The sequence below is a fragment of the Fringilla coelebs genome (genome assembly GCF_963513975.1).
Source record: "Fringilla coelebs genome assembly, chromosome: 13".
NCBI classification, from domain to species: Eukaryota; Metazoa; Chordata; class Aves; order Passeriformes; family Fringillidae; genus Fringilla; species Fringilla coelebs.
In genome coordinates, this window is record NC_140039.1 from 21,007,399 (window position 1) to 21,034,040 (window position 26,642).

The 26,642-nt window shown below is 48.8% G+C and overlaps 1 protein-coding gene across 3 annotated transcripts in view; it reads left to right on the top strand.

The window, feature by feature from the left end:
* ITPR1 (inositol 1,4,5-trisphosphate receptor type 1) overlaps positions 1-26,642 on the top strand; it is a 157,515-nt gene that overhangs the window by 63,024 nt on the left and 67,849 nt on the right. For all 3 annotated transcript variants that reach the window (XM_084214761.1, XM_084214762.1, XM_084214763.1), the window contains 19 exons: positions 1,274-1,525; positions 3,370-3,511; positions 4,413-4,566; positions 5,408-5,595; positions 7,137-7,275; positions 7,451-7,509; positions 7,885-8,046; positions 8,147-8,317; positions 9,195-9,260; positions 9,966-10,103; positions 11,597-11,722; positions 12,086-12,286; positions 13,852-14,103; positions 14,636-14,761; positions 15,434-15,562; positions 18,461-18,581; positions 19,681-19,865; positions 20,139-20,287; positions 21,086-21,197. In XM_084214761.1, the coding sequence (XP_084070887.1) occupies positions 1,274-1,525; positions 3,370-3,511; positions 4,413-4,566; positions 5,408-5,595; positions 7,137-7,275; positions 7,451-7,509; positions 7,885-8,046; positions 8,147-8,317; positions 9,195-9,260; positions 9,966-10,103; positions 11,597-11,722; positions 12,086-12,286; positions 13,852-14,103; positions 14,636-14,761; positions 15,434-15,562; positions 18,461-18,581; positions 19,681-19,865; positions 20,139-20,287; positions 21,086-21,197 (2,872 nt within the window). The remainder of the gene's footprint in view (positions 1-1,273; positions 1,526-3,369; positions 3,512-4,412; positions 4,567-5,407; positions 5,596-7,136; positions 7,276-7,450; positions 7,510-7,884; positions 8,047-8,146; positions 8,318-9,194; positions 9,261-9,965; positions 10,104-11,596; positions 11,723-12,085; positions 12,287-13,851; positions 14,104-14,635; positions 14,762-15,433; positions 15,563-18,460; positions 18,582-19,680; positions 19,866-20,138; positions 20,288-21,085; positions 21,198-26,642) is intronic.

A 26,642-nucleotide genomic window follows, 5' to 3' on the forward strand; every position in this document is an offset into this window, starting at 1 on the left:
TGAATATCCCAAGCACTTTGTGCTTGGCTTCCTGCTGGTGGGTGTCAGAAAATCCCCTGCAGGTGACACAGGGATCCCTGTGTGCAGGGGGCACTTGGGGATTGCAGGATTTGGGTGTGTGGATGGCTTTGCTTTTGGTTTGCAGGAAGTCACTGCTGTTCTCTGTGCCTCCTGCTTTCTCCCCCAGCCTTTAGTGGTCCTGTATTGGCAGCAGCACCCAGTGTGAGGCTGTGTTGGTGCCCCAGGCTGGCTGTGGAGGGGGTGCAGGGCTGTTTGCACAGCCCAGGCCGTGCTTTGGGCACCTCTGACACGGGTGAGGTTTCCAGATGACTTGACAAGACACCGAGTTCTTGGCATAGTGTAAGGTCAGGTTTCAGCCCAGACCAAATTCCTGTGTCTGGGTTATAAACCCCTGAGAGTCATTTGACAGACTCAATTGTGGCAGTGCAGAAAGCACAACTAGATTATTTGTTTAAATAGCCATTTTGTTTTGAATTGTTTCTTTCATTCAAATGATTCTTGCAGGAAAATTCCTAATACCTGGTTTTATTTGAGCCTGTTGGAGCTCAAAAGGAGACCTCTTAGATAAAAGTTTTTTTAAAACCTACTTGCTTTCAAAGTAGGTATTTTATTTGTAAAGTAAAGTAGTTTTTTTATATATATATATTTATATGTACTTTACCCAGGAGATTAAACCATAATCCTCAACCCTGCATAGATTAACACATATAATTTTCTTTTTTCCCTTTTCCCCTGAAGATTCCAGCTTTATATATACACTGTATATATATTTGTGGGTATAAAGTATACTTTAAATATATTTACATATGCTTATTTATATATATTTATATATGCTTATTTATATATATATTTATATATGCTTTGTTTCTAAGGGTTAAAGTAGATTATATATACATATCTGTATGTATTTTACACAGGAAATTTAACCATAATCCTCAAGCCTACATAAATTAACACATACAATTTTATTTTTTTGCTTTTCCTCCCGAAGATACCAGCTGAACCTCTTTGCTTTATATATACACTATATATGTTTTTGTGGGTATAAAGTGTACTTAAAATATATTTATATATGCTTATTTCTATATATTTTTACATTCTTATTTATTTATTTTATATATGCTTTGTTTCTAAGCGTTAAAGTAGATTGTATATACATATCCATATGTATTTTACACAGGAAATTAAACCATAATCCCCAAGCCCACATAGATTACCACATACAATTCTCTGTCCTCCCTTTGCCCTGAAGGTACCAGCTGAACCTCTTTGCTCGCATGTGCCTGGACCGGCAGTACCTGGCCATCAACGAGATCTCGGGGCAGCTGGACGTGGACCTGATCCTGCGCTGCATGGCCGACGAGAACCTGCCCTACGACCTGCGCGCCTCCTTCTGCCGCCTGATGCTGCACATGCACGTGGACAGGGACCCCCAGGAGCAGGTGACCCCCGTCAAGTACGCCCGCCTCTGGTCCGAGATCCCCTCCGAGATCGCCATCGACGAGTGAGTGCGGGGCTGCTGCCGCTGGGGGCGCGGCCGCTGTGCGCAGGGCAGCTCTTCACACAGCTTTCCTCTTTGCTTGTGTTTGTATGGTTTGCTGAAAGGGTCCTGGTTCATTCTGCTTGGTGGGTGCTCAGTTCATTGTTAGTAGGTGCTAGAGCTTGCCAAAGACTTCCTTCCCTAAAGACGTTCGCGTTCTTGTCTCCCGGGTAGAAGATGTTTCCCATGAGTACCAGTCCCTCCTCTCCCAGGTGCAGGTTGGTTCCCCTGGGACAGGGATGATTGCTGGATTGGTTCTGGACAGGATTGATTGTGATGTGCAGGCTGATTCTCACAGATGCTTATCAGCCCAGCCATCAGCTGTACTCAGCCAAAGCACTGAGCCATGAGCCATGACTTTACAAGGTTTTACCCATATGCAACAGCTGTGGGGTTTTAAGGCAGGATCAGTCCTGCAGTCATGTGTTGTTTGTAGAGTTGCTGTTTGTAAATAAATCAAACACCCTGTAAGGTTGCTGAGAGTTAAATAAGCTCCCTGTGTGTGGGGTGAGCTCAGTGGTCGCACTGTGTCTGGGTGATGTGACCATGGAGGGACCTGGACACGTCCTGACCTGGACCTCTCTCCTCCTGCCTCATTTGGTTGGAGAACCACAGAATTGTTAAGCTTGGGAAAGCCCTTCAAGCTCAAGTCCACCATTTAGCACTGAGCCGTGTCCCCAGGTGCCACATTCACACATTTTTGGGACACTTCAGGGATGGTGCTTCCACCACTGCCCTGGGCCCCCTGTTCCAGGGCACTTCACTGTTCCAGTGAAGACATTTTCACTAAAATCTCTCTAAACCTCCCCAGTCTGGGCCATTTGCTCTGAGTGTGGTCCCCTCAGGACAGATTGTCCTTATAGGAACTCACCACTACCAGCAGAAACAGGGGGAAGATGCTCAAACAAGGACACATTCCTGAACATCCAGTGGAAAATCCTCTGGCACAGTGCTCAGAAACCTACAGAAAACCACAGCTGGAGCAGACACATGGTTTCTTGACCACATGTATTAACTCTATAATTAATAATTCCAAATTTATAGTGCTCAGCTCTTTGGAGCTCATTTTTTTTCAGTTGGAGAAAATGAACACCTAAAAGTGAAGTTACATCTTGGGAATTTAAGTCTTGTCAGTGTTAATGCAGGTGTTCAGTGGTTTCAGTATTTCCCTCCTTGCCAGCCTGATTTTCTCTGCTGAGATGCAGTAGATAATAAACTGAATTTCAAGGCCAAAATACAAAACCAAATGGTTTTAGCTCTGGCAGAGGCTCACCAGTGGTAAGTGATCAAACAGGAAGCAAAAGTTTTTTGTGGGAGGTGGTGGGATTGTCCTTCTCAAAGTCACTCTGCACGTACTGAGAAAAAACCCCTAGAATTTATATTAAAAATTAATATCTGCTTTGCATATATATTGGTTTCATTTGGAGGAAAAATACCATCCCCACTCAGACTCTCTTGGCCACCGTTCTCCTCAGTGCTGCACATCACTTGTCATTGTTTCCACTCAAATAATGAGGTTGCTTTTTGTGTTTTTTGGGACAAAATTATCTTTTTTTTTTTTTGTTTTCCTCAGATGTTTCAAAATAGTACCTAATGAGCATATGGGATAAACCAACAAAAGCCAGGAAATTCTGGTGTCAGTTTCCTGACTCCCTCGTTTGGATAAATTATTTACCAGCCTTTAGCTTTTCTTAGATTTTGACAAACCAATGAAAAATTGTACTGGGGGGAAAAGAGCCCTGTGTATTTGCATGCTAAGTTTTGTTTTGTTTTCTTTTTTGTTTTGTTCTTTTTTGTCCCCTCTTCAGCTATGATAGCAGTGGAACTTCCAAAGATGAAATTAAGGAGAGATTTGCACAAACAATGGAATTTGTAGAGGAATATTTAAGAGATGTGGTGTGTCAGAGGTTCCCTTTCTCTGATAAAGAGAAAAATAAGCTCACTTTTGAGGTAGTTATCCAGTTCTGATTTTATCCTTTTTTTTTTTTTTTGTGGAATATTGGTTATTTTTTCAGCACCGGGTAGTTTGGCAAGTAATTAGTGGGTGTAATTAGTGAGTGCTGAGCCTCAGCTGGCTCCTTTCTCCTTTGCAAGTAATCCCACTGAAGTTTGTGAGTCTGCAATGATGGTTCTTGAAATACAATTAATGCATGTCAGTTTATGTCTGAGGTTTGCAGCAACCTTATTTGCTCTCTAGGCTCTCAGTGTTATTCCAAAGCCAGGCTTTACTGGAATAAATATCTTATAGTGATGTTCACCAAGAGAAAAAGTGTCCTGTGCCTTACTGACCTGTTAAAATAGTCTGTGCAAATAAAATGTTTCAAATCCATGCAGCAAATAACCATAAATTTAAGAAAAGCTGTGATATCCTGAAAAAAATACAGCTGATGTCATGTGCTTCTAATAATGGGGCTACATTAAATGTTTGCCCTGTATGTGATATTTTTATGTGGGTCTTTATGGGGTGGACTTGTGGGGGAAATTTATAGCTTGGAAGCTGCAAAGCTCAGCTTTATGGGTGTGCTATCTTTTTTGTAAGGCAATGATAAAAATTATCTGTACCTTCCCTCTAGTCTTGCCCTGTTTTGTAATGAGACAAGTACAGTCTGATTTTGTAGCTATAGAATGTCAGTTGCAGATACAGACATGAACTGCGAGCATTGCACTGTTTGTAGGCTAGTAGAAAACGTTCTACTGTGATGTATAACTAGACAGTCTTGCAGAATTCCCAGATATTGTGATAAAATGTGACCCTCAGCCAGGTTCTTGATCTTGTCACTGTGTTAAGACAACTTGACTGTGATAGCAAAATGTTTAGTATTAATCAGGCTTTTTATTGTTATTTTGGTAGGTTGTTAACTTAGCCAGAAATCTGATATATTTTGGTTTCTACAACTTCTGTGACCTCCTCAGACTAACCAAAATCCTCCTTGCTATATTAGACTGTGTGCACATCACTACCATCTTCCCTATTACCAAGATGGCAAAAGGCGAGGAAAGTAAAGGTAAGGCTGGAAAGTGTAGGACAGAAAGTTCTTGGGTGGCTCTAGTTCATCTCAAAATGTCACTGTGGGGTGGAACAATGAAGTCACACAGCATCCTGAGCTGGAAGGGACCCACCAGGATCATCCAGCCCAGCTGCTGGGCTGCACCGAACCCCAGCAATCGCACTCTGGGCACCCCTGGCAGTGCTGTCCAAGGGCTCCTGGAGCTCTGGGGCTGTGCCCATTCCCTGGGCAGTGCCAGCATCCTCTTGGGGAAGAACCTTTCCCAAAATCCAGCCTGACCTGCCCTGGCCCAGCTCCAGCTGTTCCCTGGGTGCTATCCCTGACCCAGGGAGCAGAGCTGGCAGCTGCCCCTGGGGCCATGCTGCAGCCCCAGTGATGTCTGACCTCAGTGTGCTCTGCCCCATCTGAACAGACCAAGAGATCTCACTGCTCCTTAGAGCACTTCTCCTCTGGTCCCTTCCCCATCTTTGTAGCCTCCTTTGGGTGCTTTCTAACATCTTTAGTTCTTACATTTTAGCCCCCCAAACTGCCTCCAGGACTGGAGGTGAGGCTGCCCCAGTGCAGAGCAGAGCAGGACAAGCCCCTCTTTCCCTGGCCAGTGATGCTGTGCTTGGAAATCCTTTCTGTCTGTGGCTTGGTTGTAAAGCTGGGTGGTGCCTGTGATGGGAGAGGCCAGGGGGCTTCTCCAAGCAGTGCAGTGCTTCTGTTGGCTTCCCCTGTCCCCAGGGTGTGGATGTGTCATGTTGGGACAGTTTCCCATTGCAGGCTGTGCCTGGTCCTTGCCCTGTCAGTGCAGCCCCGTTCCAGCACGCTAACCCTCGCTGTTTCCTCTCTGAAGGGAGCAATGTGATGAGGTCCATCCACGGCGTGGGGGAGCTGATGACCCAGGTGGTGCTCAGGGGTGGGGGCTTCCTGCCCATGACTCCCCTGGCAGCTGCCCCTGAGGGCAATGTCAAACAGAGTGAGCCAGAGAAGGAGGACATCCTGGTCATGGACACCAAGCTCAAGATCATCGAGATACTCCAGGTACCACATGCATGCAGCTCCTCGTGCTGTCCTCCAGCATTAATTGTGTCCTGCTGCCTCTTAATGTACTTCTGACTCTGACTGGGAAAGTATTGCAGGGTGACCTTGTCAGGCACAGGGATCCCAACTTGTTTATGACGATTTTGTGCAAATTATTGAAAGAATTTATTAGAAAGGAGTTTGCAGTAGACATTTGTGTATTTAGCAGTGATTTGTGACTATCTGAATTGAGGCAAAGCTCTCATTTTCCACCCTGTGGAAAATTCCTTTCCAATTTCTCTGAGTCTGCAGGGCCATCTGAAGTGCCCTGAAGAATGGGGAGATCTCAAGACTCCTCTTGGCAGAGCCATCAGGCTGCCATGTAATTTCTGCATGCACAGCCAGCCTCTCTCTCCCCCATCTCTGGCTTTCCCACTTGCTCCCCCAGTGTCTTTGGGATGCACACATTTTTCCTCGTTACTGACTCAGAATTATCGAGCTGAGATGCATCTTTTCTCTCTGGGTGTGGGAGTCCTTTTTGTGCTCAGTAGTTCCATCAGCCAGGCCCTGGGGGTCAGCATGCTGCCAGAGCCTGGTGGGCCAAGGCAGGAGAGCAGCAGGAGAGCCCTGGGGTTCCTTCCCCGTGCCCATGGGAGGCTCTGCCCTTCCCTTCCCTCAGCAGCAGATGCAGCACAGGGGAAGCTCCATTCCTTCCTTGCATCATTGCTAACTTCAGCTCAAGCCAGAGCTTCTCTCATGGCCTGGCATGTGCAGGGGGCATTTCAGTGTGCCAGTATTCCCTGCTACCAGGGGCCATTCAAGCTGGCATTTTCCCCGAAAGCTGCAAGAACTCTGAGTGTTCTTGGCTTTGTAGCTCCTTCCTCAAGAGGAAGACCGTGGAGAAGCTGGTCTCTGCTAGGCTGGAGGTTTCTGTGGCACCAGCTGGCCCAGCCCAGCTGAAGTGTGGTGACTTGTATGGCACAGCCTGGCTCCTGGCAGTTCGTGTCCTGCTCCTGTGTCCCAGCGCCCCGGGAGAACAGCAGCACGTGTTCAGGATGGAGATGGAAGTGCTGCTTTGCTTTCCTTTCCTGGGGGATGGGGTGAGGATGCCAGCATCACACAGGAATGAGGCACCAAAACCCTGCCAAAATGTTTTACTCATCAGTATTTATTATGTGTGTGTATCATGCTCGTTGAAATCCCTGGAAAATATTACTGAGTTCTGGGGGTTTTGAAGGTGACATTTAGCATATCATGGAAAGATGGAGTCCCAGAATGGTTTGTGCTGAAAGGGACCTGGAAGCTCATCCAGTTCCACTCCCTGCCATGGGCAGGGACACTTTCCAGGCTGCTCCAGGCTCTGTCCATCCTGGCCTTGGACACTTCCAGGGATCCAGGGGCAGCCACACCTGCCATGGGCAGCCTGTGCCAGGGCCTCTCCACCCTAGGCAACTTTTCCAGGTTAAATCCACATCTCTGCTCAGTTGATGTCTTTGTGGGAATTGTCGATGTGGTGGAAATAACAGATTATTTCAACATTTCTCCTACTTCTGTGTCATCAGTTTATTCTGAACGTGCGGTTGGACTACAGGATCTCCTGCCTGCTTTGTATATTTAAACATGAATTTGATGAAAGCAATGCCCAGATGTCTGAATCCCCCACTGGAAGCAGTAGTCAAGAAATGCCAGCTAATGTACCAGGTGGGTTATTTGGCAAGGAAGGAGGTTGTATGGCTTAGGGAAGACTCTGGAATCTTCAAGGGGCTAATGGGATGATTGTTTCAGGTCCCCACTTGCTGTTTGAAATGTTTTTAAGCTGGAAAAACATCTTTGCTGCCACTCTGACCTCATGTATTTGTCTTGTTTATTTTTTCAGGAGCCCTGGACTTTGAGCACATTGAAGAACAAGCTGAGGGGATCTTTGGTGGAAGGAAAGTATCTCTTCACAGGTGCTAATTGAGGGAAAGTCCCCGGGCTGGAAGGCTCCCAAGGAGTGGGGACTGGGAAAACAGCTTCATTTTCCTAAAGTGGCTTGGATGCAGCTCAGAGTAGGGTCCATTTGGATCCAGAGATAAGGAGCAGGGGTTCCTCAGCCAGAAGGATCATCAGGGGAGGGCTCTGTGCTGTGGGTGAAAGCCAAGGTGCAGGATTAATGCATCTCAGCTCGATGCTGCAATAAAATCTCAGTACAAGTTCCCCCCTTATTTAAAAGTAAGAAAAGAAGGTTCTTTGCCACTGCTAAGGGGACTTAGAAGCTGCTGGGCCCCTCAGTCTAATGTGCTGGTTGACTCCTGCTGTGTTTCCAGTGAGGAGAACACCCCTCTGGATTTGGATGATCACGGGGGCAGGACTTTCCTCCGGGTCCTGCTGCATTTAACGATGCACGATTACCCTCCCCTGGTGTCTGGTGCATTGCAGCTGCTCTTCAGGCACTTCAGCCAGAGACAAGAAGTCCTTCAGGCTTTCAAGCAGGTACCTGTGTGTCTGGAGAGAGTTCTTTCTCATCTGAATGTATTTATGGCAGCTGAACCCAGCCCTTTTTATGCCACTCATGGCTTTGCCTCCCTGTAAGGTTCAACTGCTCGTTACCAGCCAAGATGTTGACAACTACAAGCAGATCAAACAAGATTTGGACCAGCTGAGGTCAATAGTGGAGAAATCTGAGCTCTGGGTGTACAAAGGCCAAGGTCCTGATGAGGCCATGGACAGTGTGCCAGGTGAAAACGAGCACAAGAAGAAAGAGGTAATTGGGTTGTGTTTGTGTGAATTTGGGTGGGTATTTGCAGGGTGTAGCTGCTGTCAGAACTGTGACAAGCCCCATCTTCCCAGCACGCTGCCTAGGTGAGGTTCTCTCTACTGCTTTCAGGTTGAGGCAGGAATGAGAGGAGAACTTGAGCCAGGTGATGCCCAGTAGCAGCCCCTGAGGTGTCACCTTTAGGGTCTGTCAGGGCTGGTTTGGGTTTGCTCTGGCTCCCCTTTCACCACTGACCAGTGGCACAGGATTTGTGCAGTCAGAAGTACCTCAAGTAAGGTAAGGGCAGAGCTGTGAGCTGCTCAGGTGACAGCAGAGATCTGTGCTTTATCTCTACCTGATAACAAAGGATTTTCCCCACATGCACATCTGGCTTAGAGCTCTTTGAGTATCTTGTTTCCATGTAATTTGCAATCAGATAGGAAAGACTGGATGAGGGGATGCAAGAAGCAGTCCCTGGTTTAGGAACATTTATTGTTGGAAGTAAATGCAAGTAATCCACTTGTTGCTTTTCTTGTACACATTGCTGTGAGGAATCTCTTGGTATTTGTGCAGTGACAGTTTAATAACAATAGGGAGAGAAAGGAAGGGGTTTTTTCTGAGGGGAGACTTGATTAGAGACAGAATGTGACAGGCAAAGGACGGGAGGTTGCTGCCTCTGAAATCATCCCTCCCTCACCTTGTTTTGTGTCCTAGAGGTCAATGTGACTTGACAGGATAATTGTATGTATTTTTCTGAGGCTGTCAGAGAGCTGGAGGATGACAGTCCTTCCCAGGAGGAGAGCGGGCGCTATCCTAGAACGGTAATTTTAGCCTTCATGTAGACAGTAGTATAAGCTACTAATAAATTGTCTGATTTTATCCTCAGGAAGGTCACAGCAAGTCTCAAAAGCCTGAAAGTACTAGCAGCTACAACTACCGGGTAGTAAAAGAGGTAAAACTTTGCTTCTTGATAGTTCACTGGAAGTGTAAATGAGTAACAGAGCTCTGGAGAGCTGCAGTCAGAGGGAGGCACCCAGGAAAGTCTGAGTCACTCTGCCATTGTGGAAACTATTTGCTGAGTAATAACAAATCCCAACTTGAATGAGAAGCCAGGATAGAATAAGCACGACGTGTGTATTCTTTCCTTAAGAATGGATTAGTGAGAAGCGACGTTTGCCGCTGTTTCAATGGTAACACAATATTTTTATTGTTAAGGACTACAAAGGCAGTAAGCAAGGGGAGAAGCCATTTAATTTGCCCTGTCCTGAGTACCTTGCACTCAAAGCCACTGTGCTGTTGATATTTAATGTAGAAAATACCAGATGAAGAACGTGCTGTGGTGCTGGTGTGGTGTGAGCTGAAGGTGTGTCTGTGGCTCTGCTGTGGAGCTTGATGTTGTGTTCACTTGACATGGCTGAGTTCTGCAGGAGCATAGAATCTCACATTTGTAGAGTGTCCTGAGGTGGAAGGGACCCACAAGGATCATCCAAGTCCAGCAGCCCTAGTCAGATGCCACGGATGGAGCCTGGGCCACGAGGGGCTGCCTGGAGCCGCTCTGCTCCTGCAGATGAGTTGGTCCCTGTTGCTGCTCGCTGGGACCTGGCGCTCTCTGGGAGAAAAGCCAGAGTTGGGGCTCTAAGGCCAGTGTCTCCTGCAGATCCTGCTGCGGCTCAGCAAGCTCTGCGTGCAGGAGGGGGCCTCGGTGAGGAAGAGCAGGAAGCAGCAGCAGCGACTCCTGAGGAACATGGGAGCTCACGCCGTGGTGCTGGAGCTGCTGCAGATCCCTTACGAGAAGGTGGGGCTTTGTGTCACGCTCACAGGCTTTTCATACCTCCTCTGAACCCTCCTGAACCTCCTCCCTGTAGATTGGATGCACAGAGGCTGGTTTATGTAGCCTCATAGTCTATAGAATGCCCACTCAGAAATAAGGAGCTCAGACAAACTCTGTTTATTTGAATCCTGTGAATATACAGATTGCCTGAAGAAATACTCAAGCATCATACTTCAGAATTAAGGCTCAGCTCTGAGCTTTTCATGTGAGGCAGCTGCTGCCTTGAGGTTAAGCTGTGTTGATGGAAACAAGACCCTTGTTGTGAGGCAGCTGTGTGAGCACCATCCTGGGGACGAGGAGGGAAGGGAGGGGGCCTGGTGCTCCAGGGGGTTGAGCAGTAGATACAGACCCTCCCCCCCCAGCTGTAGAGTCCTAAACTCCCCTTAGAGGTGAATAAACACCCACTGGCTCTCCAGGTGAGGTCTGCTGCTCCTAATTAGCCTTGTCAGGGCAAACACTTGGCAGCTGTGCAGGTTGGAGCCCACTGGGCCTGGGTTGTGCCTGTGAGCCTGCAGGGCACCAGGCTGTGCTGACACAGCACACCCCAAGGTCATCACGTTGGCTGCTCATTAATCATAGCTGACAGGTATTTATCAGTACTGAGGTGAGGCACCTCTGCACATTTTCCTGGTCACTCTGCTGTCCTCTCTTTCAAACTCATCAGGTTTCTGAGAACCAGTAATTCTACACAGTAGCTTTGATTAATGTTAATTCTCGTGCTTTCTTGCGTCATATTTTGCTAAAAAAGCAGCAGCAAAAACACCTTTCAAAGCCTTCTCATCACCTTTCTCTCCCCTACATGTGAATGTGCATCCGACAGGCAGCGTGGAAGGGGTTTCACCCTTGGAAAGATATGACATTCCTTAAAAATAAAATCAGACAGTTATTTTCCAAAGTGCGGCTCCTGCCGTCGGTGGGCAGGGAATCCACGCTAACGTCAGAGGAAGGGCACTGGTTCCTCAGCAGTGCTTGGAAGGCTGCAAGGAGCATGGAGGTTCCAGTAAAGATAAATTGGGCTGGGCTGGTGCAAAAGCAACTTTCCATGGCTGCTTTGCCATGAGCTTCCCCGTGCGTGGCTGCGGAAGGCGCTGCAGTGGGACGTGGCAGCTCTCCTGGGCAGCCCCGAGGTGATGATGTGTGGTTTGGCCAAGGGGCTGGGATGTTCAGAAGAGTAGAAGTGACTAAAGCACGTTGCTGGCAGGTCTGGCTGTGGAATAGGCACTTTTAGAGAATAAACTACTGTAATTTCTATTATGGGCTTTATTTTTGACGCTCTTTGGAAGTGTGGAGCTGGCCCAGCTCATCCCAAACGTCTGTGACTGGGTGGAGGTTTGTTTTCCTTCGGGGTGTGAGAGACGTGACAGTTCCCTTGCTGGAGCTGTGGTTCATCCTGTGCTCACCTCAAGGTGAACCTTTGGATTCTTTTTAACCCCCTCTTCTTTGTCATGCAATCCCAGGCTGAAGACACGAGGATGCAGGAGATAATGAAGCTTGCACACGAGTTCCTGCAGAACTTCTGTGCTGGGAACCAACAGAACCAGGCCTTGCTGCACAAGCACATAAACCTGTTCCTTAACCCAGGGGTAAGAATAACCTCAGGCTGTGATTTATTTTTTTGTTCTAGCAAGAGAAGGGACTGCTCTGTCCTTGGTGATACCTCTGGGGCTGTTCTGTTGCAAGACTGGTTGAAGAGGTCACATTTTGTTTTCATTCTAAAGCCTCAAAAGTTGGCAAGATGTTTGTTTAGGGCAGTTTCAGTGTAGAAAGTTCAAGAGGCTGATTTGGAGTGAAAAATAGGCTGAGATTGGAGCAGTGGTGTTGAAAGCTGAGGTCCTCAGCAAAGTTCCCTTCAGCCCTGTGCTTGCAGAAGTGTTGGCTTTACCCTAACGCCAGAGGGGATGTTGTTGATTTTCTGACTTTTTGCTCCTTTTCATCCCCTCCAACAGATCCTGGAAGCAGTGACAATGCAGCACATTTTCATGAACAACTTCCAGCTCTGCAGCGAGATCAACGAGCGCGTGGTTCAGCACTTCGTCCACTGCATCGAGACGCACGGCAGGAACGTTCAGTACATCAAGTTCCTGCAGACCATCGTCAAGGCAGAGGGGAAATTCATTAAGAAATGCCAAGATATGGTAATGGCTGAGGTGAGAGCTGCAGAGATTTGCAGGGTCTGAACAGAAGTTTGCACATAGCAGTTGGTGAACATGACAAATTGATCCTCTCGCTTCGGGGACTGCCAAGAAGCTGACAGCTCTCACCATGCAAAAAGAGCATTTCAGCTCCCAGGAAGCTCAGGCTTTTTGTGACCAAAAGCTCTCTGAGCTCCTGACTCACAGGTGTAACGAGGAGTTGGTTGTTAATGGCACGAGTTACTTCCCAGGCCTGTACCCAGCAGCATGTAGGTGGGGTTATGAAGCAAGGGTGCCTTTGTCTAGCAAAATTGGCTTGGAGAGAAGTAGTTTAATTTCAAGATGACTAAAGCAGAAGGAGAATTTCACCATGAGAGCATTTTGATGGGAGTTCATTGTGAAATTTTAGAACCACCATAGAATCACCTTCTACTATCCCAGGGTGCTTCAAGCCCCATCCAGTCTGGCCCTGGGCACTTCGAGGAATGGGGCAGCCCTGGCTTCTCTGGGGAATTGTGCCAAGCCTTCACCACCCATATTTTCTCTGCCATCTAAACCTGCTCTCAATCTGAAGCCATCCCCCTTTGTCCTGTCTCTCCAAGCCCTCGCAGATAGTCTAAGCAAGATGTGCTTACCCAGCTGTTCAAGTGTGAAGGGGAAGAAGATGAGGGTTGGCTTTAGGTGTGTGGGTAACTGGAAACTGGGGAGCCAGGATAAACAGAGAAGGGTGAATGAAAGCCTTTAAGGGGGTTATTGGATGGGATCTGTTTGGCAGATCTGCACATCTGTTGGAATGTTTTGGCCTCCTCAGCAGGGGGAGCCCCAGGATCAGATTTGTTCCAATCTGGCTTTTGAGCATCAGTCCTGATGGGCGGATCGAAAATCTTTCCTATTTTGTTGTCCAGCTCAAAACCAGCTCCATGGGCTTCTCAACACTTAGCTGAGTGTGAGATGCTCAGCAAGGGGGTCCCCCAAGTTCAGCAGCTGTCCTGAGGGGTTTTTTTCTGCATCTTACCCTGCTGTTTTTCACAAACCTGGTGGGAGGATGGCACTGTGTGCTCAGCAGTGGACCAGGGCTCAGTTTGCTCCATCTCCTTCCCTTCCTGGAGTTCCAGGAGGTCTGAGCTGCTCTGAAATCATGGCCAGCCATGTGTCAAATGTGAAGCTGATGGAAATCTTCAGTGTGTGACTTGACGTGTCACTGGCCTTGGAAAATGGCTGGTGTTTGTTGGGAAGGGTGGAGGGAGTGAGCCCTGCAGTGCTCCCATCCCTGTGCCCTGGGCAGCTCTCCAGCCGCACAGGGCTGTCCACAGCCACCTTAGGAAGTCACCTGGGGTGACGTGGAAAGGCACAGTGGAAAGTCACAAACTTCTTGGCAAAGCTTCTGGCTAGGAGGCAGCTGGGCTGGCTTTGAATTCCTTCAGTGGTTCAGAAGGGGTCAGTTCAGTGGGAGATGTCCTCCTGGAGCCCTGTGTCCCTGAGGGGCTGGGGAGCAGCAGTGGGGCAGCCCCCAAGAGGGGGATGCTGTGGGGGAATCCCAGCCTTGGCTCTGCTGATGGAATGTTCTCCTTGGCCCACAGCTGGTGAATGCAGGGGAGGATGTGCTGGTGTTCTACAACGACAGAGCCTCCTTCCAGACCCTGGTGCAGATGATGAGGTCGGAGAGGGACCGGATGGATGAGAACAGCCCCCTGATGTACCACATCCACCTGGTGGAGCTGCTGGCTGTGTGCACAGAGGGCAAAAACGTCTACACAGAAATCAAATGCAACTCCCTCCTCCCTCTGGATGACATTGTCAGGGTGGTGACCCACGAGGATTGCATACCTGAGGTGAGGGCTTGCAGTGGAGCTGGGCTGTTCGTGTTAGAAATGTGCTAGGTTTGGGTGAGAGAGAGTTGATACTGCTGGGTCTGGCCTGGCAAGGGGCTTGGTGCAGGTGGGCAGTGAGCTGGGAACTGCAGTCCTTCCCTGCTGCTGCTGTTGGCACCCCCAGCCAGCCTGGATAGTCAAGTTAAATCCTTTTATACTTCCTCCTTACCCTGCAAATGGCAATGTGATGCTGTACTTGGTTATTTTATAGGGTTCTTGAGGCAGAGAGGTTTATGGATGTGCTGCTAACCTCAAACAGATGGTTCTGCAGAACTGGAGATTATTATTATGCTGACGTTTTGTCTGCAGTAATCTTGGTGGCTTTTTATTGGATGGTGTCTCGCTATTCATGGCATTAAATTTCACCAGTGTTTAAGTGAAAGGAAGAAGTAGAATTCCAAATGATCTATGTAGCACTTTTAATGTGACATTATATTCATTCATACCACCATTCAGGATTTTACTCTTTATGAATTATTTTCTCTGCTTTTAGGTCAAAATAGCATACATCAACTTCTTGAATCACTGCTATGTGGACACAGAAGTAGAAATGAAGGAGATTTACACCAGTAATCACATGTGGAAACTGTTTGAGAACTTCCTGGTGGACATCTGTCGGGTAATGTATCCACACCAAGGAACTGAATTCAGCTTGAAAACCTTTTTATTCCAGAGCAGTAAGGATCAGACATCCCAGTGCATCAAGGCAATAAGTACCCTGAATACTCTGTTCCTGCAAATATGTGCCTCCTTTTCCTTGTGCCTGTGGATTTCATTAGTCATATTCCATGGAACGCATTCATATTTTCCTTTTTAAAAGAAAAAATCCAAGCCCAAACCAAAGCTCAGTGAAGCTCCACACCCTGCTCCTTTGTCCAGTGCCTTTTCTGTCCTGCCACCTGGCCTGCTTATTCTGGCCAGCATCGCTGGGCTCCTTCCCGAGCAGCACTCAGCGCTTTTTGGCAGGTCGGGACAGATTGTTTTCCAGGCTTGGTGTTTATTTGGCCATATGGCTTTTTGCCTGGGATTCCAAGTATTTCCCCATACGAAAGCATTACACCTCAGTCCTCCCCATCCTGCTCTTGCCTTCCTCCAAAGCACTGTGGTTTTTTCCCTCCCCCAGAGCCGTGCTCTGGGCCAGCGCACCAAACCAGGAACAGCGCTGGCTGTCCTCTGCCGTGGGCTGGAGATGCAGAGCCCCAGTGTCACTGAATTGGGACCAGAACAATGTGAAATGAGGAACTGCTGCCCTGGTGAGCTGCCCCTGACCCTGCTCTGGTTTGTGCTGCAGGCCTGCAACAACACCAGCGACAGGAAGCACGCAGACGCCATCCTGGAGAAGTACGTGACCGAGATCGTCATGAGCATCGTCACCACCTTCTTCAGCTCCCCCTTCTCCGACCAGAGCACCACCCTGCAGGTGGGGAAACGCACACACAGCAGGGAGAGCACTGCCAGGGCACTTGTGTTCGTTCCCCTTGGGTGCCATTTACAGTGCAAAGGAAACATGGGAGCAGTGGTGGTGTAATTGGGGAGCAAATACGTCGCTGGTTTTGGTGACCAGGCTGGTCTTTTTGCTGTAGAAATGGAGAAATATGTAGGTCGCTGTAATGTTCTTCTAGAAAAGCTCAGATGTCACACTAATTCATCAGTGCATTCAACTCTGTGCTACCACCAAGGTCTTTTGTGGAGAGTTCTTGTGTGCCATTGAATCCCAGAATGGTTTGTGTTGTGTTAAAGCCCATCTCATCCCACCCCCGTCACAGATATCACAGAGGGAGCGAGGGTGATTAAGGACAGCATATTTTACAGAAAGATTCAATTTCCCTTAAAAAAAAAAGGATTCAGTACAAGAATCCGGAAGCTCTCACGTGTCTCACGGAGTAGATTTTTGCCTAGTTCAGAAGTTGGAGAAATGTGAAGGAGGAGCTTGGAACACTTGTGAAGGGGAGAAGGCAGAGGTTGGTACAGCAGAGCAGCAGAGTCAGGATGTTGCCCCAATGTTTATATTTGCACGGAGATAACACTGCTCTTTATGCATAAATAACTTTCTGGGAGAGTGTGGGTGGAGTGGTCAGGTGTCTTGGCAGCTCTGGCAGGAGGTTGAGAGGGGCAGTTGTTGAAACTTGATGGAACCTGGTAGTGCCAAGGGCAGGTGTTTGCAGTGCAATCTCCAGGTCTCAAAGCTCATCCAGTCCTACCCTGCCTGTCTCTGACCTCAGCTGAGTGAGCAGTGCAGCAGCTGATTTGCTCCTCAGGTGACTTTGGTTGCTATTGCACCTTCTGTGCTCTTCCAAGAAGCGAGAAACTGAGACTGTGGCCTTGTCCTGGGCTCTGCCCTTCCTCTGTGCCATGTACCTGAGCTCCCCTGCTCTTACTTGTCATCTCTGAGATGCAGCATTTGAATACACATCTTGCCATCCTATTTTAGCCATCTGTTAATGTTATATCAGCAGTTTTTCTTTAGTTTCTCAATCTCCCCCTCTGTCTAGCAAGATGAAGTCACTTGGTTCACCTCTTTTCCCATCTCAGTTGATAGATCTGCCTTGTCCTAGATTCATCTTTCCTCCTCATCTCCAAGTTAAAAGTGGTTTCTTTCCCTTTTCCTGCCTGTCAATACTCTTGTCTATACCCAGGGATTCTCCCCCCGAGGAGCACAGCCTGTTGTCCCACCTGCCTGCTGTCCATCCCTGCTTCAGGTGGAATTTCCTTCCCTCTGAGGTGCTGCAGGTGGGCTGATCTCTGTAGGCAAGGGTTGTGGCTGCTCTGCTCTGGGTTCAGCCCCTCCCTGCCCTTCCAGCTGCACCTCCTCATCCCAGCCAGCCTTCTCTTGCCTCCTGCTCCTTCATGTCAGGGCTTGTTTGGCTGAAATTCTTCCTGCCTTGAGTCAGCCTTGCTAGTTCAGGGAACACCTTGTCCATCCATCATGTGGTTCCAATCACATAAAATTAGGGGAACACAAACCTCTTGGCAAAGGACAGCTGCCCACAGCTTCTCTTTAACAAACATTGTTCGGCCTGTTTGCCTCCAAAGTTCTTGCTGCCCGAGGTTTCCCTTCCCAACTGCAGCTGGAGACATGAGGGACATGGAGTAAATTTCCTATTTGATTAATTGACCTTGTTTAAGCAAATGAAACGTCTTGAAGGGTTTTTGAGACCAAAAAAAGTCTTTAGACATTAACTGAAGGAATATGTGGGTGGTTTAAATCCAAACATGCAGGTATTTTCAGGGCCCTGGGTGGATGCTGTTGTTTCCCATGGCTTTTGGTGTTTGGCTTATTTCCAGAAAGGATAAATGGGTATTTGCCTCTTTGCAATTTTGGGGGCTTGAATTTTGCTTCTCCTCTTGTACATTTTGTAGTGGTGTTTTATTTAATTGATCTAATAGATTTAATTACCTAATAGATTTGGCTTTTTACTCTAACTCCACTTTTTTCTTGCAAACAGGCTTTACTGTTGGCCAGAATAAATGAGGTATTTTTTTCCCTGGTTCCTAAGTCCTGTGGTGTTTGCACTGTGGTGTAGTTCCTGTAGCTGATAGAAGCCTTCCATAGCTAGTGGGCACAGGGACACAGGGTGTTTCCTCTCAGATTGGAATACTTAAAATCTCTTTCCTCTACAGGTTGTAATATGTTCTTCTACTAAATAATCACTGTATAAAACCAAATGGACCTTTGGTCACTATTGTTGGGCAGCTGCAAAGGTGAAAGAACAGAGCTCATGGGCTTGGGTGTGTTGGAGCAGCTCACCTGTCTGTAGTGGAAGATCACCTTGTGAAATTCAGGGGTGAAAACCACACCTTGATTTTGTCTGATCCTGTAGCAGCTGCAGTGTTTGCCACTAACCACTGCCTGTGTTCCAAATAACACACAGCTGCTTTTTTAGTGAATTGGGTACCGGCTAATAATGCTTGGAATGATGAGTTTCCAACTCTGGAGCTCTGCTGTCACATAGCCAAGCCCCATTTACCTGTGGCTCTTGAGTCAGCTGCTGGTCAACACTAAAAGAGGAATCTGAGTGCCAGGGTTGCTGATAGCTCTGATAAAACAGATGAAGGTGACTGCTCACTTCCTTTGCTTAGTCAGGCCTCAATTACCAGGGCTTTCTGCTGCAGAAGCTCCTGTTTCATTTTCCCTTCCAGCATTGGTTCCCACCCTTCCCATCCAGCTGCTGATCCCCTGGTAGATACCCTGCCACCACGGGGAGTTGCCCAGCAGGTGCTGCAGACCAGCTGGAAGGGACTGGAGAGTGCCAGCTGGGCTGGGAGCGGTGAGCCCTGCTCGGGGCTGAGCTGTGACTGCGCTGTGCTTGCCTTGCAGACCCGGCAGCCCGTGTTCGTGCAGCTGCTGCAGGGGGTGTTCAGGGTCTACCACTGCACCTGGCTCATGCCCAGCCAGAAGGCCTCTGTGGAGAGCTGCATCCGGGTGCTCTCTGACGTAGGTAAGGAGTGGGGGGAGCAGGGCTGCCTGCTCCAGGGCTGCAGCCATCCAGGCTGGCTGCTGCTGTGTTCTCCTGCCACAGGGACAGTGTGGTTTGTGTCCTGCAGGTGCCACCTGGGGATAACTCATAGTCCAGGCTCGGGCTTGATAGATCATTGTGGTTGAGCAGTGGGTGTTGTCACTGTCACATGAAGTGCTTTCTCTGTCTAACCTTAAAACTCCCTGCAGTCCTGTTGATCTGCAGCAGGGAGATGGTTTTCATGGAATCGCTGAGCTTGGGAAAGCCCTCCAGGATCATCGAGTCCAACTTGTGCCCAATGCCCATCTTGTCCCTGAGTGCCACCTCCAGCCCTTCCTTGGACACCTCCAGGGATGGGCACTCCAAACCTTCCTGAGCAGTTCCAAAGCCTGACCACCCTTTCCATGGAGAAGTTGCTCCTGCTGTCCAGCCTGACCCTCCCCGGTGCAGCTGGGAGTGCCACTCCTGCCCAAATTTGCTCCACTTTTTGTCCACAAGAGTGGCTTGTACTGGATATGGGGTCAGGTTCTGCTGCTGTGTGTCCACGTGTGCCAGCACGAGCTGTTGGGAGTGTGTGTTTAGGGAAGGATTCCTACTCCCACACCTCAAACAACAGTAACAGCTCTGAGGTGTGGAAGCCTCTAAACATAATCCTGCCCAGGCCTGACCCTGCGTGGGGACTGAGAACTGCCCTGTTTAAAATGCACTCAAAGAGTCATGGAATGGTTAAGGTTGGAAAAGATCTCTTAAGGTGGTCAAGTCCAGCTGCCAACCCAACACCACCGCTCTGGTCACCAGTAAAACATGAACTCAAGTGCCACATACAAATGGTTTTTTACCACTTCTCTGGGCAACCCTTTCTAATGCTTTACAACCCTTTCTGTGAAAAAAAAAAAAAAATCCTAATGTCCTAATTTCCCAGTGTCTAATCTAAACCTTCCCTGGTGCAACTTGAGGCTGTTTCCTCTCAGCCTGGGAAGGAGAGTTTGTTAGAAGGAAGGGGCTGCGTAGACCTTGGTCCTGTGCTTGTGCTGGTTCACGGGCTCAGGGTCTCAGTTCCCACTGATTTTGCTCTTTGCAGCCAAAAGCAGAGCGATTGCCATCCCTGTGGACTTGGACAGCCAGGTGAACAACCTGTTCCTGAAATCCCACAACATCGTGCAGAAGACGGCCATGAACTGGCGCATGACGGCGCGCAACGCCGCGCGCAGGGACTCGGTGCTCGCCGCCTCCAGGGACTACAGGAACATCATCGAGAGGCTACAGGTAACTGCACAGCCCCCTTCCCTCTGCAGGGCCACAGCAGCGCTGAAAATCTCACCTGACCAAACCCTGAGGTGACTGCACAGCCCCCTTCCCCCTGCAGGGGCACAGCAACACTGAAAAATCTCACCTGACCAAACCCTGAGGTCTTCTAATTAATTTTTTCATGCAGGACAGGCCTCACTGTCCTGCCTCTCACCCACCATTAGTGAAGTGAATTCAGCTCTGGGTGTGTGTTGTTAATGTTTGTCTGAACCCGGTGTGGTTGTTCCCCAGGACATCGTGTCAGCCTTGGAGGATCGCCTGCGCCCCCTGGTCCAGGCAGAGCTCTCGGTGCTGGTGGATGTGCTCCACAGGCCTGAGCTGCTCTTCCCAGAGAACACGGATGCCAGGAGGAAATGTGAAAGCGGAGGTTTCATTTGCAAGTAAGTTGTCTTAGAGGTCTGGCTTGTTTTACTTGATATCCTCTGAAATACTGTAAAAACCAGTATTTTGTGGTATGGTCAAGGCAATTTGTCCTTGGTAAGGAAGAAAAACTGCTCATGGGAATGGGGAAAGCCTGGTTGATGTGTTCTCCCAACTAATGCTTCAATATGCTGTCTGCTTGCTGCAGGATGCAAGTGTCCTGAGCAGTTGTATAAGTGAGTTACATTTTGAGCTGATCCAGTTACTGATACCTGCCTTTGCCCCAGGAATGTTCCTGAGGTGCTGGGTGAATACACCAGGATCAGTTGTTGTCATGGGCATCACCACAGCTGGAGGGAAGGAGAGGGGAGATTACAAGGTCATTTAAAGGGCAATTGAGAGCAGATGAAGCTTCTCCCCTCACCTCCTGGAGGGGTGGGCTCTGTACAGAGGTGGTGGAAGCTGGGCACTGAGTCCCAAGGGCTGGGTGGGATGGATTTGGGATTGCACCCTCCAGGGCTCTCAGTCCGTTTTTTAACCAAGTGGAATACATTTAACTGGCTGTTCTGAAGGACCACCAGGTCCTGGATCCCACTGATTCCTTGCTGCCTGCAGCCCAGAGGGGTTTTTTGGCTCTTTTCCTGCCCACAGCTTCCCCTGGTAGCTGTCAGGTGTTGCTCTGGAGAGAAGGTTCCAAAATGGTTGTGTAACAGTACGATGATAAACCTTGTTTGCAGCATAAACCAGTGAAGATAAGCACATATATCTTACCCCATTTTTAGAATATTTGCACTAACCTGATTGATGGCTTTTTTCAGGTTAATTAAGCACACAAAGCAGCTGCTGGAGGAGAATGAGGAGAAACTGTGTATTAAGGTATTACAGACGCTCAGGGAAATGATGACCAAAGATAGAGGCTATGGAGAAAAGGTAAGGTACAGTCCAGCATTCTGTTCAACACTGGCTTTATTCAGTAAAGGAAAATAAAACTCCTGCTTTTTCAAGCTGTTTTGTATGTGTAAGCACTTCTAGGCTGGAGCAGGGACAAAACATTTTTAGTCAACTAATACCTTTCAAATCATATTTGAAGTTAAGCTTGTTTCTGCTGCTTTTCTTCTTGAGACTGGCAAGTCTAATCCATGCAGTTGCTGGCACTCTAAAATATCAATTTTGTTACTTTTTTCTGAAGACTGTAACATCTTTATTTGATTCTTAGGTTTAGGTGACTCTTCAGGTCATATAACCTTGCAACAAGAGGGTATTTTGTGGTAATTTGAATTTGTGTACAACTCAGTAATCTTGTTGTGGTTTATAGATGGAAACTCTCTGTACACCCACCCATGTTTCTTCTTTCCCTTTCCTACATACAACTCTTGACTGGTCGAGAGGAACATTTTTCTGTAGGTACAGCCCTGTTCTTTATTCCATCAGGACAGTGTGTATGCACCCATATGTTTGTGTTTCTGGAGTTGGTTACAGTCAGCTGAGACTGGGATTTGGAGATTCTCCTGGAATTCTGCTCAGCTGAGGTTCTTCCCGTGGCACCCAGCCTGCAGTGAGGAGTTGGGGAGCAGCTGGGAGTAGGGACTGGGGGAAGCTGGGATGTGGCAGGGCTCTCTGTGCCACTCGGAGGCTGTGCCCAGGAGCAGGTGGTGTCTCAGTCCAGTTCTCCCCCACAGATGGGTTTGGTGCTGCTGCTCATGCTCAATGCACAGCAAAAAGGGCAAAAACTTCAGGGATCAGAGTTTGAGAACAGCGGGAATCGTTTGTAGCAGCTGCCAGGGAGGGAGATGCTCCACAGGCAGAGGAACCTGCAGCATCCTGGCCAGCTGGGAATGTCAGCAGGAGGCAGGAGGGAGCAGGATGTGGGGCCAGGGCTCCGGGGAGGGAGCAGTGGCAGCTGGCACACGTGGGTGTGCACGTGTGGGCTGCTCCCAGCACACCCAGGCTGCTCAGGCAGTGCCAGGGTGAGGAGACTCCCAGGAAAATGCCCTCGGGGTAGGGATGGCCCGGGCTGTGCTCCCTGCCCTGCCAGGAAGGCCCTTCCCAGCGCTGCCAGCCCAGCTCCAGCTGCTGCTCTGCTCCTGCCTGGGCACTGCCTCCCTGTGCAGCAGCAGGGGCTTGAGGGAATTCTCTGGCCAGCTGCAGGAAAGCAGCACATCCCTGTGGGATGGGGAGGGAGCAGGGAAGGGCACAGCTGCAGGTGTCAGCTTGGAGCACACTGTACTCTGCCCAAGTGGCTGAATCCTGTGCTGGGGCATCACCTTCTGTCCTCTCCTCAAGGTCCCTTCTCTGAGACATCCCAGCTGGAAGGGGCTGGCTGTGGCCAGGCTGCTCCTGGGAAAGGAGTGGGACTGGTGATCCTCTAATGAGTGCTGGTATTTCCTGATGCTCAGCACTGGGGCTGTAACAGACTCAGTGTAACCACAGATCACATCTTACACTTCTCTAGCAGATCAGTGTGTCCTCTCCTGTCAAAACAGCCAGGACTCACTGTCAAGGTCACCTTAAGTAATAAAAGCAGTGTGTGATGCATATTGTGTATACTAGACACCAGTGAAACCCAAATCAGAACTTTGAGAGTTTCCCTTAAATGTAATTTGCCACTGAGAGATTTTCCAAAATGGAAATTATTTTCTAGGAGTTTCTAGGAGGCTTCATTCAGCTAACTTGGATGAAGCAGTATTTCTAGAAGCTGCAGTTAACGTACCTTGCACCATTCAGACCACGGAGAACCCCACAAGGTGCTAAAAAATCTTCAGTGTGGCAGAAGCATTGATTGCTGAAGCAGTGGCTCAGTTACATAAGGAGTCAGGATATGCCTGCCTGTGAAGTGATTTCCGAGTCGGAAGGAGCAGCTGATTGCTCACAGATAGACTGTCAGTAGTAGTAGAACAGCTTTTGCTGTCTGGCTGTGAGCACTGCACAGGGATTTGTTCTCCCTTGTGACTCAGAGAACTGAATTTAGTCACCACCTAAAAGGTAGCACCTTTTGTTTTTAAAATCATCCTGTAGCGTAACAAAAAAATGAGAAGGAGAAACCCCTCTTATATTGTAAAAACCCTGCTGCAAATCCTGGAGTCCCTGCCTAGAGGTGCTTCCATCCATCGAGGGGCAGAGCTCACCCTTGGGAACAGTTTATTGACCTCAAGCACAGAACCAGGGAAAGGCTTGGCTTGGAAGAGACCTTAAAGATGACCCAGCTCCCTCCCTGCCTTGGGCAGGGTCACCTTCCATAGCCAGCCTGGCCTTGACCCCTTCCAGGGATGGGGCAGCCATCCCTTCTGTCTCTGGGCAGCCTGTGCCAGGGCCTCCCCACCCTCCAGGGCAGGATTCCTTCCTCAGAACCCCTTAAACCCCTGGCAGTGCAGAGCTGGCATCCCTGTCCTGTCCCTGTGCCGGGGCTCTCAGCTGTCCCTCCCCACCCGTGTGCAGCCCCAGAGCCCTGGGCAGGTGCTGGCAGTGCCTGTGGTCCTGCTGCAGCCCCCCTGGTGCCCTCTGGAGCAGCCTGACTTACACAGGGGTGTAAGGATGCACAGGGCTCCTCCTGTGCTGTGCCTCTCCCAGCCCACAGGTCACCTCTCCCCGCTGGCCCTGAGCAGGGTGGGCAGTGCAGGAGGACACAGGGTGTGCTCCTGTCACCCAGAGCCCTGGTGCCACAGCTGGGGCTCCTCAGCAGCGAGCAGAACCCGTGGGCAGAGCGCAGATGTACAGAAGCCTGTGGGAAGGCTGAAATTTTTCCATATTGCTGAAGATCCTCGCTTGGCACGCGCTCAGGATGGCTCAGTGACGGGGAGCATACTGTGGAGTATTTAATAGGCACCAAACTGCTCTACATTGACAGTGTAGGCTAGACCCAAGTTTTTCACTGTGCTGAAACATGTCATTCATGCGCGTCTCTCCGGGTGCCTACCAGCTGACTCGCCTCAGCTCTGCAGGACTCGCATTGGGAAGCTCCATTTTCCCTCCCAGAGTGGAAGCGCAGCCCCTGAGCTGCTGCTGCTGCTGCTCAGGGCTCGTGACGCTCCCGTGCCCAAGGGTGAAGTCCTTGGCTCTGGGTCAGGCGGCCCACGTGGTTTGTCCCTGGCACAGGAACAAAGCCAGGGTACATCCTGCCTCCCAAGCTGCCTGGCACAGCACTCCCAGCAGTGGCTGTTCCCTAACCCGGAGCTGGCAGATGTTCCTCATGCCCACTGCAGAAATAATGTTGGATTGCAGAATTAAAGTGTTAAATGATTTATAAGATCCTTACATGAAATTTATGTTTCTTTTCTCTTACTAATCCTTGCTTTCAATTCTTCCCCTTCTTTCTTTCCCGGCAGATTACCATTGAATTGGATAATGCTGAGGTTTTAATTTTATTTCTTTTCTCCAGTGTTGTTTCTATGGTGTTTGTTTTACCAGTAGCCCTGTGATCTGTCCTGTCTCTGCAGCACTGAGCGTTCTGATTTGTGTGCCTGTGTCAGTGAATTAGTGGAGTTTTCAGTCTGCTGTGTGTCTATCCTGGGAATAGTTACCATAACTAATTCCATATGTCATTTCTTGGAATATTAATCCAGACGGAGTTATCAGTTTCGGTAGTCTGCAATCAGCTGGTGCCATGGTAGATCCTGTGGGGTTTAGGATCAGATCTGGAGGGTGAACTGCTCCAAGCAGTCAGCATTTAGCACTTGGCCACCATTCCTGTCTCATATGTGAAGGGGTTGTTTCTTCTGATTTGGAAAGCTAAATAGTGAGCTTTAACGGTGCCCATGCAGGAGCTGGAGGCAGGGGGGTGCAGGTGGGGCTGGGGAGGGGCAGGTCCTTGTGCAGAAATTGTGCTGCTGCTTTTCCCAAGAAGGGAAGGTGACAGTCCTGCAGCTCGTGGGAGCGTGGCAGTGCCCTGGCTGTGCCCCAGTGGGATGGGTGGAGTGTAACCCTGCGGAATGGGTGCCTGGGGAAGCTGTTTCTGGGTGAAAAGCCCTCTTTGAGGGGAAACTTGGAGTTTAGCTGACGTGGAGCTTTCCAAGGACTCTGACAAGCCTGGTGTCTGGTTGGGGCAGCAGCGCAGGGCGGAGGGAGCTGAGCTGCCTCTGCTCTGCAACTTCCTCATCAGCTCAAAAAAACCCTGGTGTGGGTGTGGAATTTGCATAAATGTATAATACTGAGAAAGTGATTGACTGGCACCTTATTTTACTGAAATACCACGGAAAAAAGAAATATTTTCCTCTCAGTGCTTTGTTTCCTGTGTTCTCTCCCAAGCCAGCCTTTTATTTGGAACAAAGCTCAACCACTTAAAATGTCTAAAGCATTTCTGACCTTTATTTAGTGGAGTAGGTCATGAAATCTACAGAAAGCAATTCACGGTGGGACTTGTTGATTTTGATGTTAACCACCTGAATTCACTGGGTAAACTTCATTCTGAAAATGAAATATTTGGGGAACTTGCCTGGTGAAATGGATTTGAAAGCCAGACTATTTGTCACTAAAGTGGACAAGTACTGTGCACGTCACCCAGAGCTGGCTTGGAGGGTGTTTTCTGTTCAGGGGAGCTTTGAGGGCTGGAGCTGAAGGTCCCTTCCCTAAGAAACTGGTTTCCCATCACTGCTTTTGGCCCAGAGTCTGATTTTGACCTGAAAGACAAATTTCTTGTTGCACAAGTTCATTTAGTGCCGTGCCATCACCTCTGAGCTGTGCTGGGATGAGATCTCAGATGTCCCCTCAAGCTCCACACACACTTCTGGCATTACAGAGGGGCTCTGCTGTTTTTCTCTTTTTTTTTTTTTTTTTTGGTTAATAAACACAGGTTTTTTTTCCCCTTTTAACCTGGGCCGTACACACCAGCAGCCTGCTCTGGTTTCCAGAAGTTAACCTGTAGCACAGAAATGTTTCCACCAGGCCAGGTCCTTTGGATGATGTGCTGCTGCAGTTTCCCAGAATAGCACGTGTGTATACGTATAATTTTAGCTTGGAGAAACTTCAGAGAGAAAGTTGAATTGTTTAATTGCAAATTAAGTCATAATGTGAAACTCTTTCCCCTTTGGTTTCTGGCTGTGATGTGCTGTCTCTGCCTGCAGTAAATCAGCCAGAGCGTGCAGAACAGTTCAGGATTTGGTCTGGAGGCTGCAAAGGAGGAATTTTATTGCTCCTTAATGGAGCAAGTGCATGGAAGGAGCAGGTGTGTGTATAAGCATCAGCACTGAGCAGTGGCTGCGTAGGGAAAAGGGTTCAGATGGAGCTGGAACCACTGGCAAGTCTCAGAAATCCTGGGGTTTTCTGGTTTCCTTTTTTCCCCCCTTGTCAGCCCTGGAAACTGTAAACATTTAGGGCAAAGAATAGAAAACTCTGCATTATTAGTAAAATTATTGACTTGTTTTCTGTCAAAACTATGCTCAC